Source organism: Pelecanus crispus, chromosome 7 (genome assembly GCF_030463565.1).
Source record: "Pelecanus crispus isolate bPelCri1 chromosome 7, bPelCri1.pri, whole genome shotgun sequence".
NCBI lineage: Eukaryota > Metazoa > Chordata > Aves > Pelecaniformes > Pelecanidae > Pelecanus > Pelecanus crispus.
Window position 1 is genome coordinate 22777120 of NC_134649.1, and position 15638 is coordinate 22792757.

The 15638-nt window shown below is 53.2% G+C and overlaps 1 protein-coding gene across 2 annotated transcripts; it reads right to left on the minus strand.

Moving 5' to 3' along the window:
• Positions 1 to 162: 162 nt before the first annotated feature.
• On the minus strand, positions 163 to 10828 carry CLK3 (CDC like kinase 3). Of its 2 annotated transcripts, XM_075713445.1 has the most exons (13): positions 10795 to 10828; positions 10041 to 10189; positions 7398 to 7605; positions 5112 to 5205; positions 4787 to 4853; positions 3825 to 3941; positions 3166 to 3332; positions 2654 to 2748; positions 2134 to 2263; positions 1576 to 1658; positions 1154 to 1233; positions 902 to 992; positions 163 to 570 (listed from the first exon to the last, which is right to left on the minus strand). In XM_075713445.1, exons 2-13 carry the CDS (start codon positions 10187 to 10189, stop codon positions 385 to 387), a joined length of 1467 nt encoding a protein of 488 aa, XP_075569560.1. In that variant the 5' UTR covers positions 10795 to 10828; the 3' UTR covers positions 163 to 384. The 2 variants fall into 2 exon arrangements, with proteins under 2 accessions (XP_075569560.1, XP_075569561.1); XM_075713446.1 differs by lacking the exons at positions 10041 to 10189; positions 10795 to 10828 and adding an exon at positions 9843 to 9868.
• Between the last annotated feature and the right edge of the window lie 4810 nt (positions 10829 to 15638).

Genomic DNA, 15638 nt, shown 5'->3' on the forward strand with positions numbered 1-15638 from the left:
AGAGACCAGGGAGAGTTCAGTCCACTCACCCTCATGTTTTTTGCCCTCCAGTGAAGCAGATTCCTGTCGCTTAGTTTGCAGTTAATTTTTCAACATCTCCATCTTCCTTGGCAGAAAAGGCAAAGCTGGGAGTAAGAGAACCCTGCACCTGCCTACAAGGGATGTATCAAACAATAAGAAACACTTTATTTTAACTTTACAACATATAAATAGACAAATCTGTGCTTTCCAATGTAGCTTTTCTTCCCCTCCCTTACCCAGGGTCCTTGTCGCAGTGCCCCAGCTCCTCTGAACTCTGAGAAAAGAGAGTGAGAGGGGCTGACTGCAGAGGCTAGACCGATCCCATATGTACAAATCCAGCAGGCATCGCACCCTCCCCAGCTGTCATCTGCTCAGGTCCCGGCTGGTGCCTCGACCGCACAGCATCCTTTCCTCTGCAGAGAGGCCAGCAAAGAAAGGATGCAGGAGGGCTTCTGAGAATGTGATCCTCCGGGAAGGGTCGAATTCTAACATCCTCCTCATCAAGTCAAAGAGCTGTGCGTGCTCCAGTGAGTCATGCAGCATGTATGTCTGAAAGAAGGGAGCGGGGAGAGAAAGAGGGGTGTAGCACTCTGGTAGGACAGGGACTGAACCCCAGGCCCTAGTTTTGTGATGTACAGCGAGGCAATGGCTGTCACCCACCCTGAAGTACAGTGTCCCTCCAATTCCCTAGTACCTGTCCTGCTTCAACCAGACCAACAAATCTGTTACTGCAGATGAGAGTTTAGGGCTTTGTGAAAGCCAGTTACTAAGGGAAATTCCCATCCCTAAGCCCTGCACCACTGATCTGGGGAAGGAAGCGGCACAGCAGTTCACCCTTGCAACACAGCCAGCCCTCCACCAGCCACAGAGCAGCACCTACCCGCAGGGGCTTGCAGTTCTCTTGGACATATCTTCCATCGGACGTGTTCTCATCCCATACCAGGTTCCCATTGTGGAAATATTTTTGCTTCCTGCAAAGGAAAGGTGGTGTTCAGTAAGGCTACTCATGGGACATACTTCCTGCACATCTCCCATGGTTATAGCCTACAGGTGAGACCCGATGTGAGGACAGGGAATTGGTATCCTGAGTCACAGTTGACTGGACTGTCTGAGTTCAGGAAGAGGTTCTTACCGAGTTTTGTGGATCATATGAGATGGAATTGGCCCGAGGATTTTTTCCATCATGACAAGATGCTCACGATTCTCATGGGTCTGCAAAGGAAAAGAGCAATGGTGCATTAATTCAGAACTTGGAGATCTGATCACAAAAGGTCTGTCCCCTATACAGGTACAGGGGAAGAAGAGACAAGCCTCTGTCAGGAATGATGCAGCTCCTGTCCACCTCTACTTGCTCTCCTCATTTTTCTATTCTTCACAGGCACAGTGAAGAAGCCAGAAGTGATCCGAACCTTGTCCTTCCAGCAAGGCACTAGTCCTCAAACTGAGTTTTCCTGGGCTTATTTTTAAACTCGGCTTCTGATTTTTAGTGCCTGATCTGCATTTCCCTTCACATTAAGGATTCTTAGGGTACAGTGGCTCTTGCAAGAATCATACCTGGAAGAGTGTGAAGCCACGGTAATACTCAAACAGAATGCAGCCGGTACTCCAGACATCGCATGGCTGTGCCCAGCCCAGCTCTGCAAAGAGAATCAAGTTAACTTTGCACTCTTAACAATTCCAACCAGATTTCTACTGGTTCCTTCCTTGTTGAAACTGCAGGGATTACACGAAGACAGACCTAGAAGTTATCTGTGCACTTTCAGGTGCTGCACACTGGCAAGAGGACTGTACGTCCCTCCAGATGCTTCTGTTTCAGCTTATGCTGACTCTGCATTCCTCTGGAGCCAATCCGAGCACTTCCCTAGTCTCACAGGCTTTTCTCAGCTTTCTGCATTCCATGTCAAGGGCCTGCACTATCCATTATTACCTTCAATATAATCAGGACCTTGGGACCACTGAGGTGGTGTTGCAGCAATGCATGGAACAGGTTGTCCCCAAGAACTGGAGTGCTCTCAAGCTGGTTCTCCTCTAGACAGCATCATCCTACAGCATCCCTAGGACAACTGTTCTCCTCCACCCATCTGAAACTCTTGAAACGCCAGCAGTACTCACCCAGAATCACTTCTGGTGGACGGTAGTGCCGGGTAGCCACAATAGTGGTATGGTGCTCGTGATCGAAGGTGGCACTTCCAAAGTCTGCCACACGGATGCTTGTGTTTCGAATGGATTTCTCCTCACAGCTCTGCAAGCAAACAAGAAGTTCTGAGCACTTTTAATAGCTGGTTCAGGATGAAGCTAGGCTTTGAGAGGAAGGAGCCCTCTGACCCCAGAACTGCCATGGCTGCACTAATGAGAAGGATTATAACTGTGAAGCTCTGAGCTCTTTACATCTCAGATCAGGGTTAAGGAAAGCTGCTGAACGCTCCACTTCATGGACTGGAGCCACTGAAGCAGCCTTAAGACTTTTAGAAGACCCAGGAGAAAGAAGAGGCCCGGTTTCCAGTTTGTTCTCACTAAATAGACTTTTAAGGCCCTGTGGGGCATGTATGGAACAGGGAAGATCTAATTTCTGCAGGGACGGTAATGGCAGGCTATTCCTGATCTATTCGCTTCTCTTTTGGATGTAACCCACCTTTTTCTCATTGTACAGAGTGTCAAAATCAGAGTTGACAAACAAGATGTTTTCTGGCTTGAGGTCAGTGTGAGTCAGCTGGTTGTCATGTAAAACTGCACAGGTAGAGAGAGAAAAAAATATACGTAAGAACCACATACTAAAGCACCTGTACAACTCTGCCCATCAAAGTGCCACACCAATTCCTTCTCAGCTCCCTCCCAACCCGTTCTGGTGACACATCATGGCCTAGCTGTGGACAAGGTATTTCTGACACAGAGAAGGCACTTTTTGCACAGAAGAGCTTACAAGTCTCCCTTCCATTCCTTTCAGAAGGAGAAGGAAGCAAGTCTAAAGGCTACTGCTCTGTCCTCCACAGAAATCAGCATCTCTTATCTTTGTATAAGCTTCAGAAAGTAGGAAAAAATAGCTAGAATATTGAGATACTACTTTGGGTTAAAGTAAAAAAAAGAGCAGGTGTTGAAGAACAAACAGCTGCTGGCAAGCCCACAGGCTGGCCCTGGGTGACCTACATCTCAAGGCATGGCAGAGTTGGTAGGCCATGTGCCGGATCTGGGGGAGAGGGTATGGCTGGAAGTTATTCTCCTTCAGGAACTCAAAAGTGTTCTTGCCCAGAAGCTCAAAGGCAATGCACATGTGGCCATGGAAGTTGAACCAGTCTGACATCAGGACACACAAGCTGTGCAGAGAGAAAGACATGAGGATTAACCATCATTCAGGGACTTGACAGAACAGTCATTCCCCCAGTTGCTGGCTACTTCAGAAGTAGCAAAAGCTACTTTTGGTGAGCAAAAGCTCTGAGCCAGCTGACTCAGAAGCACAGTAATCCCTCTGTGTACACTGGGGAGACACCCTCTCCCCACTTTGCTCAACCACCTTTAGACAGAGACCTCCAGTTCAGGTGGGACAAAGCAGCAGGTGGCTGTTAGACAAGAAGTTCTGGCTAATTTTTTCTCACTATGACCTGGTATGTCAGTTGTTAAGAGCTTAAGCAAACAAGTGTTCAGTAGAACTAGAGACAGACTCTTCTTCCAAAACTGGAGGAATGAGAGAGGTTTTCCCCCACATAGGAGGCAAGTAGCAGGTATTCCAGTCCTCTGGACACCACCCAAGCAGACCCCTTGTCTGTAAGGATGTGGTACTGACTACCAGGAGCCTTGTAGGAGCTTACAATTTGTTCTCCTTGTCCTTCTCTTTGATTTTTTTCAGGACGTTAATTTCCAGCCTGGCTGCTTCTCGGTACTTTCCAACATTTTTTATGATTTTCAGCGCCACCTGAGATTTGCCTCTGTAAGGGAAGAGACAAAAGGATGGAATTGGAGAAGAGGCTATGTACACACGTCCTCAGCCCACAGAGAGAGGGCACATCCCAGTTACTCCAGTCATGTTTTCATGTGTTAAGAGGCTTAGTCATGGCTGGGTCCCAACAAAATTCTCAAGGTCTGCCAAAGATTTATGCTGCTTGACCAGTAGTTAAGTACCCATGTGGAAATTTGAAGCGAAAGGCTATTGCTGGGTAACACTCCAAAGACAGCTGGAGACAGCTCTGCAAGCATACCATTTCCTGACACAGCAGTCCGTAAGGTCACTGCACCTCCAGCAGCCACCCCGTCTCCAACCATGCCAGAGAGATTTCTGAGGAGGCAGGAGATCCCAGCAGCTCCTATACTAAGCTGACCCCACAGCTCAGAGCCACACAAAAGGTCAGGAAGAGACAGGGGTCAAGTGTAATCACAGGAGAGGTTAAAAAAAAAAAAAAAAAAAAAGTACCCTGCAGATTAAGAGGTCACTTTCCTCAGCTGCCTGGCCCATCCCTCAGCTGGAGTTCGCTGCTTTTGCAGTAGGGCAGTAGAACAGCCTGTGCCAAAGCCCTCAGCCACTGAACGAACTCCCCTGCTTCCCTTAACGCATCAGCCTGCAAACTCAGGGGCCTGACGTATGAACCAGGCCCCTTTCCACTGGCTATGAGAAATAACCTCTACCACAGTGACAAGTGGAAGGTGACGACAACAGTTCGGTCCAGCAGAGTCCAGGCCCACACAAAACTCGCAGCGTTAATCCTGCCACGCTTGTGAGCATCTGGGCTTGATGCACCAGGGACAGACAAGTTATCTGGAAGGGAAAGATGCCCACCTGGCATGGTCCACACACTCCACCACTTTGCCAAAAGTGCCTTCGCCAAGGCTGCCGACAATTTCATCTAGGAGAGAAAACAGGAGTAGACATGAACTTCAGAGGCTTGGCGAGAGCTGAGGTCCTGCAATTTCACAGCAATAAACTGTCTCTCACAGCTACACTCTTTAAAACTCAAGTGTCTATTGTCTGCCTCAGGCAATTTACTGGTCAGTCCATTTATAAGCAATAAAACACTAGAGACCCCTCCAGTACAATACGAGAGATCTCGTCTAACATGGGGATAGAAAGTAGAGAGGTAAAGTTTTACGAAAGGTGGCTGTACATCGCTCTTGAAGCCAATCGCCGATCCTGCACACCAGGTGGCCTTCCTTGTCATCTTCCACGCTCCTGCTGCGCTTACTGCTCTGTTGGCTTCTCTGTACACACCGCCCCCCGAAACGGCATACGACCAAGCGCACACAGCGGGCAGTTCCGAGTGGCAGGATTGTGTTGTCATTCAAAGGTGGAGATGATGGTGCGTCGGTGGTTGGATTTTCCAGATCCCAGCATTTCATAAGGCACACAGCATATATAACGATAGGGATATTGCAAGGGACACGTCAAGACACAAACTAACTTCAAAACAGAAAAGTAATCAACAGCTACAGGTATGTAAAGAAAACTCTCTCATTAGCTACGGCCTCTGGTGCCGCCACCTCTTAGGCAGGAAAATGCCCCCCTCTTCTCTGAAGGGAAGCAGCAGCTGGGAAGCTCCAGTGTTAAGGTGGCTTGGCTTGGCACCACCATTCCCCACAGAGGAGCAGCTTCCTCTGCAGCACCAGAGGATGCTGCCAGAGGCACAAGAAGAAGGAGGGCTTTGCCAGAAGAACGTCATTTTCTCCACTGGCAAACGTGATGAAGGGTATACAAGCTGTCAGTTTGGACAAGCTGTCCAGTAGAAGCCAGAGTAGCAGTTCTCCCTCTGTGCAGCCTGCTCTTTTGTACCTTGGTTAATAGATCTCCAGCTACCCCGAGCGCAGCCTGCCCCAGCTATGAACCAGCCCTTCCCTTCTTGACAGAACCAACTATCACACTGATCCTAAATCCATATGCCCGACTGGCTGCAGACAGACCTGGTGTTGCACATCGGCCTTAGGATGCAATTTTAAGCCTGGGAGAACTTTAGGAACAGGACAGTTAAATTAATCCCCAGGGAGCATTTCACTCCACTTCAGGCATCCACTAAAGGTACAAGGTCACATTCACCCCTGCTACTGCTAGCTTCTACTGGAAAACCAGCCGAACATTCCCGAAGGCACCCAGGGTCCACAAAGCAAGCTGCCCTAATTCCTGATCTTTTTCTATTCGGCCTTAAAAATAGTTACAATCTCTACAGCCAAAAAAATTAATACAAAGCTCTACGTTTCCATGCCCGAGCTTCTGTCAGATTTCTCTTCTGTGCCCCTCACCCCTCAGCTAGTCCAAAATAATGAGCTACAGTCAAACCCCAAGAGGTCAGCTGAAACGGAGGAGAAGGGAAAGAGGACAGTTGAGACAGCTGTGAGACTTCAAAAGATTTAGATCACACCAGCCCAAACCTGCACACCGTTATCACCGCACGCACACATGCAAACCACACTGGAGTGTATTCATCATAACCCTGGCTCTTTCCAAAACTAAAAAGTCAACTGGAAAGAAATAAAAGGAGGAAAGCAACAGACTGTCAGAAGTTCCCAGCCATGCAGATATCCACTATAACTGCAGGGATCAGGACTCGGTCATTTAGTTGTAATTACATTTAAAAGCAGCAAACTTGTGAAAGATGGAAACGTTCCTTACAGGAGAGAAGCAGTGAAGCAGAGACATTTGGTCTGATACCTCACAGCACTTCCAGGGTACTCCTGGTCCTGGGACAAGCCTCCCCACCCAGTTCCAAAAATTCCCTGTTAATCCTTGAAAGGAATACTACATTTCAGGGTGGAAAACGGGGAAGTTTTCAAAGAAGCTGAAATCCAAGGACACTTGTGTGGAAACAGGCAAAGAGGACACGTGCATATCCTCAGAAGGTGGAAGCCTTTCTCTAAGCACAGTGGGACAGGGGTTAATAACCACAGGGCTAACAACTCTGAAGAACCAGGCTGATTGATCCCATCTGGTACAGGATCCTGGCACAAAGTCAAATCGACGTGCCTTCACAGGAGCGCTCTGTACCACCGCTGCATACCAGCCCCCCCGCAGCAGCGGCAGTATGCAGAAGCGAAGCCCTGGCTACGTATAAACCTGAACAACGACCGATCCCCAGCAGCCAGGCTGGCCTGCGGCCAAGGCTTACCCTTGTTAGCCTATCACGTGTGTGCCATTTGAAGCTTTCCCTGATCCCCTCTTCAGCCGTAAAGAATACAGCTTAGTTTCCTCACGTATTAAGGCTACAGGGGCTGGACTAGCAAAAACCAGTACCTACAAACGCTTCCTGCTTAACAAGACACAGGTTCTGGACTATACATTCCACATAATGAAAACAAACACAAAAATGGGATTAGAGGTACTCACCCAGAGTGTTCAGAGCTGAAAGGAGGTAAGAACAGTTAAAACCCTGAACAATCCTGAACCCGTTCTGGATGCTACTCACCGAGGAGGCACTGCTACAAGACCTGGTCCTGCGTTTCCGGCAGTGATGCTGATGCTTCTTTGGACGGTGCTGCTCTCTGCCTCTGGATCGCCGCCAGTTTCGCGAGCGGGTCGAGTAATAGTCCTCTCCAAAAGACGGGCTTCGGTCTTCAAATCTGTAGGCGTCGCTGTCCCGTCTGTATCTCCTGTGATAAGGCATCCTGTCATGGCTGTAGCACAAACAAGAACATGTTTATAAGCCTGGAAAAGCACAAAAAGCAGAGTCAAACAAAGCGCTCTTGCTCCCGCTCCCTGGTGGCAGGGAAACAACAGCAAGTGTCCTAGCTTCAAACCACCCCTGTGCTGTGGCTCAAATACTGACCACTTCTCAGATAAGAAAAAGGAGAAAGTTTGCAAAAGAAAATGGTGTGGCACTCCCACATTTCAAGGAGCTGGGGGGAAACCACACACTTAGAGCTTGGTCTGAGCCACCTCCACCACCATACGCAAGTGTTTTTCTAACATTGTTTCTTCTCCCCCAGGAAGGACTCTCATTAGTTCTTGAACAAACGAGAACTGAAGGCAGCAGTGGTGCCCTAGTCACCACCCCAGCGGGGACTGGAGTCCCCTAAACACCAAGCCTTCAGTGTACACACGCACACCAGCTCAACAAATCATTAGCAAGAGCCAGAAGAAAGATTTGGTCTCTGCAGTATAGTCAAGCTCCCACACCTCTAGTGACAACTGAGGGCTGCAAGTATGTCAGGGAAACTTTTGGCCAAGCTCATCTCTGCATCAGGGAGGACCAGGAGATATCAAAGCTCCCCTGTGTGAGTATTTACAAGGTGGCATTGCACACGCAGTTCTAGGTACTGAGCATGCTAGGTACTAGGTACTGTGTGTGCACATTAATGATGAGAGCAGATCTTCCTGCCCCATGCTCAGTTAGAGAGTGTCTGCGAGCTGCAAGTGCCTCAAGCTAGAGCTGTGATTCTGAAACTCCTGCCTTTTGCTCTGCGGGTTCCACGTGCTTCCTTGGCAGCACTGTTACGGTACCTCTTAAACCGGACAGCAAAAACAGTTATCACATAGCAGTGGTCTACTTGTACCCTCAAAAGCACAACTGTCTTCTCCACCCCAGCCATTACAGTTGGTCTAATAAAACAGCTTCCCCTACAAGCCTTGCTTCACATGTCATTGAGTGAGAAGCCATGTTTTAGGTAGAAGATGTTGTAACTCAGAAATAAGAACAGCATGTTGGCTTTCCAATGATAAAAAGCAGTGTTTTGGGCAGACACCTGGCCAGGTTGATAGTGTTGTATGTACCTAGCTGACAGCAAAAGCAATGGCTTCTCCAACCAAGACCTTGCTGCACCTGCTTCAGTCTGGGAACAGGAACTTTTGTTGTTTGCACCTCTCTGCTTTGGGAACAATTAACTCTCTCGCTGACAGCTTAACAGGACGCAGGTATGCCTGTGGTGGTTCATCTCATCTTGGATCAAGACTGAAATTTCAAACTGCCTGCCAAGACAGCAGTGGCTCTAGGTCATCACTGAACTATCCAAACCACAAAAAAACCCCCAATGGCTCCATTCCAACACTGATACTCAACTCCAAACACACCTTTGTGAAACTTCAGTGTGTACTTTTAAGATACAGAGGATTCAGAAATAACAACCTAAAATACAGAGGAGACCACTGGATCTGTGAGAGGCTCACGGTCTGAGACTAAAGGGGCAAGAAGGTTTTCACCCAGCAAAAGCCTGTCTTCATCCAAATCCATCCTACATAACCCATCAGATGAAAGAATGGAAAAGCCCATTGTGTGCATCAGCTGTATTTCACAATCCGCTTCCTTCAGGTACAAAAAAGCCAGGCTCAGAAGAGAAATTAATATGTAGAATGTTTCAGGAATTTAAGGATGAACTCAGCGCCCTTCTGGCTGCACCTGCCCTGTTCAACCAGTGGAACCACACCAGCTCCAGTACCACTGAGCAGTGAGGACCGCCAGCCTATTTCGGTTGCACACCGCGACGTGTCAGCACGCTGCTCCCCATGAGCGCTCCTGCCTCTGTTCCAGAACCCTCGCTGCAGCTCCTTTTATCAGAGGCCTTATCCACCCTGCTTCTAGTACCTAATTGTCCCTGTGGAAACGCTGAACAAAGAGAGGATCAAAGGTAAAATCCAGAGCCAAAGCAGGAAAGATCAGTTAGTGATGCTCAGATCCTTTCTGACTGCATAGGTGAGGGAAAAGTATTGTGACTTTAAATCTGATTTGTAATACTTTCAGAAGGAAACGGGTTGTCAGGAGAGAAAGACTTTAATGCCTCCACAGCATTAGAACTGGGAACCATGATTCTGGAGCAGGCCATTCTCCCTCATTAATATTAAAGACACTGCTTTGGGAAAAACTTTTGGCTAGATACAGAGGCAGAAACATATAAGGGAAAGCACACACAATTAAGACCTTTCCTTCCATCCCTTGGATTTACAGGTTTAAAGCTGGTCTGCAGTCAGGAAATGAAAGCTGCCACCACTCAGCACTAGCTCTGAAACATGATCAGAATTGAGGACAAGCATCTATTAGATGACCATCCCTACTCGCTTCCCGCTGCCTGAGCGGCTGCTGGCAGGCATGCCTCCCTCTGCCCAAACCCGCTCTTACCTTCTGGATCGCGATCTCCTGGAGAGATCCCTCCGCGGTGGGTATCGCAGTCTCCCCTCGTAGTCTCTGCTACGAGACCTCTTCCTCTTCCACCTGTGACCCAGGTAGCTCTCTTGCTCTGGGGACCGGTATCTCTTACAGTGATGCATCTGAGGACATGAGAGGTTTCCAACTCTTAAAACCCTCACCCCTTGGCACTTCACCCGCTCCCTGAAGGAGGCCAGGGCCTTCGACCCCACCAGACTCCCTAACCCGAAGGCTGCGGACAGAGGCCGCCCCAGAGGGTGCAGGGAAGCGCGGACACGGCGCAAACCACCGCCGCCCGTGAGGACGAGGCCTCTGCCAGCGCCGGCAGCGTTGAAGAGGTGAAGCCGGAGGCCTCCCCTCGAGAAGCAGTGGGTTTGTAAGAACGTCTCCGGTTATTTCCCCGCTGCCCCCCTACAATAAACCGGGTACAAACCGGTTCCATCGCGCCTGGCCCGCGGCCGCGTAACCTGCGACAACCGTTTGGCAGGGGGTGTCCGAGGCACCGGACCCGGAGACCTCAAGGCCGCCCGGAGGCTGTCCGCACCGGGACCCGATCTCCTCCGGGGATACAAGCACGACGCCGGGGCGCTGCGGCTGGGCCCGGGCCCGGGCCCGGGCCCGGGCCCAGGCCCGATCCCCGCCCCGCCCCGCCGCAGGCCCCGCCGGCCGGCCCCGCCGAGCGCCCCCAGCCCCGCTCCGCGCTCCCGGGCCGGCCCCGCTGGCTCACCGCCCCTCCGCGCCCCTCCGCGCCGCGCTCGGCGGCTGCGGCCCGGCCCGGCCCCACCGGCCCAGCAGCGCCGCCGCTCCCGCTACCACTTCCGCTTCCGGCGCCGCCCGCCCCTCCCCGCGCGGCCAGCGCGGCTCCGCCCCGGGGCGCTCCCGCCGCCGCTCGCTGCCCCGGAGGTCGCGGTTAACCCCTGCCGCGCCGGGCCGGGCCGCGCGGCTCAGCCGTGACGATCGGGCCTGCGCGGGGGGGCCGGGGAGGCGGGCTCTGCCTCGGCACGGCCCTCCGCGCCGCGGTGCGGCCTTCCTCACCGGCCTGCCTCGCCGTGGCCTTCCTCACCGTGGCCCACCTCACCGTGGCCATCCTCACCCTCAGCATGGTCTTCCTCCCTGTGGTCGGCCTCGCCACGGCCTTCCTCACCATGGCCATCCTCACCATGGCCTTCCTCACCATGGCCTTCCTCACCATGGCCATCCTTGCCATGGCCTTCCTCGCCATGGCCTTCCTCACCACTGGGCCTTCCTCCCCACGGCCTTCCTCACCATGGCCATCCTCACCCCAGCCTTCCTCACGATGGCCATCCTCACCCCAGCCTTCTTCGCCACGGCCATCCTCACCATGGCCATCCTCACAATGACAATCCTCACCATGGCCTTCCTCACCGTGCTGACCCTCGCCATGGTCTGCATCACTGTGGTCCGTGCACCTTCTCTCCCCACGGGCTCTGCAGACACTCTCCTTCCGTGAAACGGGGCTGAGAGCCACCACTGTCCCCACAGGGACCTGTCCTTGGGGCTGGAGATGGGTCACGGCCAGAGGGGTGAGGAGCTGGTGGAAGAGGTTCAGTGTCCAGTTAATCTGCGTGGAGAGAGGGCCTCAGTCCCATTTCTTCACTAATTAGTGCCACACAGGGGTTACGTGAGTGGGGCTTTGCTCCCTCTTGCCCCATGAGTAGGTGATCATCCCCTCCCACCCAGGCCACTGCTCTGCAGGACAGTTCTTACTCCTAAAGCCGGACGACGAATGCTGCTGGCCGGTGGCAGAGCTGAGCAAAGAGCACCAGGGTAGGAAAGAGCTTCAATCACTCCACCTGTGCAATCATGCTTGGCCACTCATTTGGGCCAGCAATTAATTAAAAATGCTGATGAACACTTTTAGCACTGGTGCAGGGAGGGTTGGGGCAATATCAGCAAGTCCTTGTGGTTCTTCTCGCTGAGGAGCAGAGTAGGATGTGTCCCATGCCGTGGAGATGGGGAAGGGTCTGGTGAAGGTCTTGGCTGCTGTGGGACTGGCTGGGAAGGGTGGGCTGGTGATGGTGGGTTAGAAGGGGCAGTAGATACCACCACTGTGGCCATCAGTGAGTGGGCATGGGGCTGGTCTCCCAGTTGGTTGATCTTCCCACCTATCTCCTACCATGGCCAAGGTTTCAGATGCTCCGAGCTCACTCTGGGTGCAGGCACCGAGCGGGCATCTGGCAGATACAGCAGAGAAAGGCTCCTGCTTTGCTCTTCTCTTCTTCCCAAGGCTGAAGCCATCTCAGATGGGCTCATTGCCCTCTGGAGCCATTCAGAAGGGGGTTTTGCTGATCACCGCCCCTCTCCAGCCCTGGAGATGGAGCACATGGTGAGGGCTGAGACCTCACCTCTCCATGGCTCGGAGATCCCCCTTTGCTCGCTCCCGTGGGCAGCTGTGTCCCGGGCAAGCCCTGCCCATGGGCTGCAGGAAAGATCGGGTCCAAGGGTGTTGGGCTGGATCTGGTGCCAAAGTGTCGACTCCAGCTGGCCCTGGCTGCACATCTCCCTCCAGTGCAGCAGCCCGGCCCCAGAGGTGCGGGGACCCACCTGCACACGGCCCAGTGGGGAGCTGCAGGTGTAGATGCGAGCCTGTGGCAGGAGAGGGGCAGAAGCAGTGTGGGACGTGGTTGATGGCCTTCAAGCAGAGCTAGAAACACCCGTTGCCCCAGGATAACCAATCCCACCCCAGCAACCTCCTATGGGCAGCGAGAAATAGCTCCTCTGGGCTTGTCTGTCCTGCAGGTGGGGGCTGAGACCCCTGAGGTTGCAGGAGAGGCTCCTGAGCATGGGTGATCCAAGCCACCTTCTTGGCCATGGTCACCTCTGTCCTGCTCACCTGCATGACAGTGAACTCCAAGGACAGCTCTTGTTGCTGGATGTCCCCAGCAGGGAGGTTGAAGAGGAAGGGCATGTTCCAGATGAGGTTGTAGCCAGTGATGGACTTGGTCCCCTTGGTGTCGATGACATGGCCGTGGTGGTAAAGGTGGATGATGACGTAGTAGCCTGGAAATGGAGACAGAGCCTTGGTGAGAGGGACCTGCTCTGGACATGCACGAGGGAGGGAGGCTGGAAGTTCACAAGTGAGGTTCCTGCACGGTGTTGGCAGCCAAATTGGGGTGCCTGGGGGGTCTACAAGATCTCCACAGGGCTCTGTGGAGCTGTGGGGACAGGACAGAGACGTGCTGTCCATCTTGGTTGCACCTACCCCTCCCTGGTTGGGAGCAAGGACCTCCAAAGTCCTTGGCTGCCATCCCCTGCCCACAACCCAGGCTTTGCATAGGCTGGGGGAGCCAGAGATGACAACAGCCAGCAGGACAGAAAGCCACATGCTTTTTTTTTACCATATTTTTACCATAAATGTGTGTATTTTAAGCATTTTGGGGCCATATCAGAGATACCTAGATCCTAGCTATGCTACCTGCACACCTTTTGCTTAGAAAAAGAGAAGTTCAAGAGGAAACAAGACTCTCTGACAAGGAAAAGGAGGGGAAGCCATTCCTTGTGCCCACCTGGGCATCTCCTTGCCCCCCATCCATGTCCAGTGCCCTACCTGGTGTGCCCAGCATGTGTGAGAGCCGGCCCAGGTGCTCTGCCTTGCAGACCAGCACCTTGATGCAGCTGGCCAGAGCTTGGTACTGGAGAAGGAAGAGCTGGCCGAGGGATCTGGCGGTGGGAGGAGAGGACACTGTGGCTTGTGTTGTGGGCACTGGAGGCACTGCAATGAGATGAGAGAGCAGGAGATGCTGTGAAACCTTCTCCAACCTCATCCAGCCCCTCCAACTCAGGGATGCTTGTCTCCCACCTGTGCAACGGGTGGCTCAAGGATGGGCAAAAATGAGTCAGGAAGGTGATTTTGATGCTTACCACCACTGTAAGGATGGTGCCAGCTCTGCATTTAACCCTTCCACCCCCAGCACCCCTATCTTCAGCAAAGCCCCCAAGGAGAGATGCTGCCAGTCGCTACAGTTGATGGATATTAATTGTGGGCAGCTCATGAACCTGCACCAGAAGAGAGGACACTGCAGGGATGGGGGGCTGCTGCCTCAAGCACCTTCAGTCCCTCCCACCACCTCCCACCGGGTGATACCTGGAGGAGGCTCCGGCACTCACTATGGAGCTTTAGGGCTCTGAGACCAAGTGGACCTCAGTCAAAACATGAGGACAACCCCTCCCACTGGAGACTGCTGCCTTCCTGACCTTTCTGAGCTTGGTTTTGGTGCTCGACAACTCCCAGCTGTAGCTAGAAGATGCCCAGGGGTCCCAGGTGGCCTGAGTGCAGGGGAAGAAGACCTCTCCCATGAAGGAGCCCTTGAGGCTGCGAAACCTGGCGTAGACAATGAAGCGCAGGGTGAAGCTCCTCAGCTCCTCCAGGCTGTACCGGCCAAACCAACACAGCTCGTGGTGGGCAGGGTGGAGGCTGCCATGCTGCAATGCTGTGTGCCGGGATGCTGGGAGCCATGGCAGCAGGTACACCTTGACGTAGGAGCCCTGGCCACCCTGCAGCCCCTTGGGCAGGTGGGAGATGCCGAGGAGCATCATGGTGGGCATGGCCTTGGCTGGCGAGTAGAACAAGTCGCAGTGGAGCCAGGGACGCTGCTTGGGGCTGGTGCCGGAGGGCAGTGGGGTGGGGGGTCCTGGGATGGGGTGGACCAGATGGCTCTTGTCTTTGCTGAGGAGGCTGGCTCAGAGATGGTGCAGCGGTGCTGCCATGCTCCCACTGGCTTCAGGGGGAAGGGGAGGCTGGGCAAGGAGGCTCTGCTGTGGAGCAAGCCCCTGTGGGATGCCAGTGATGCTGGGGGACCGTCCTCTGCCCAGGTACTCAGCACCTCTCCTGCCACCTCCACGTAGTGCTGCTGGATGGGCACTGGCACTGTCCCGGTGGGCACAGTGGCTCCCAGCTCCGCTGTCACCTGCTCCCAGCCGAGGCAGGGGCCTAGGTGCCGGCGGTGCCACCAGCACGCTGCACAGCCCAGGAGGATGGGGCACACATTACACCAGCCCTGTGCCGAGGAAGACCTCCAAATGTACTGGAGAGAGAGATGGGCACCATTAGCACAGCAGATCTCACCAGGGCTGCACCACTGTGGCTCTCCAAGGGTGATGGAGCAATGGAGAAGAGCAAGACCTGGGTGCCCACCTCCCCTGCCATGCCTGTGACCCACCCCCCCCATCTTTGCAAGCTGGGGTTGAACTGGAGCATCCCAAAGCCAGAAGGTGAGAGAGGAGCCGGTGGAGCCAGGACCGTGCTCAGCATCTGTGGGTACGGGCAGCCTGCCATCAGTCCAGCTCTGGCGAGTCTAAAACAAACCCGGTCTCACCCCGGGGACAGTAAGAGCTGTGGAAAAAGCAGCAGCAATCAGCCCTGCTGCTGGGCTGATGCAGGTTGGGCACGACTGATGATTAGTTGCTTGCTTGGCAGGGGCATGAAAATGCACGGGGAGGCACTGGCACTGCTGGAGGGGAGTGGAGGCACCTGCAAAGGGGGGATCTGGGGGTGTCTGAGCTGGATTCAAAGTGGCAGCCGTCCCCGAGGTGTTATACACCCAAGCCTGG

Coding starts and splice junctions, on each gene's coding strand:
- CLK3 (XM_075713445.1), bottom strand. CDS start 10,189: ATGCATCACTGTAAGAGATACCGGTCCCCAGAGCAAGAGAGCTACCTG. Junction 7,606..10,040: donor AGGAGATCGCGATCCAGAAG/GTAAGAGCGGGT, acceptor TTTGTGCTACAG/CCATGACAGGATGCCTTATC. Junction 3,333..3,824: donor AAGGACAAGGAGAACAAATT/GTAAGCTCCTAC, acceptor CTCTCTGCACAG/CTTGTGTGTCCTGATGTCAG.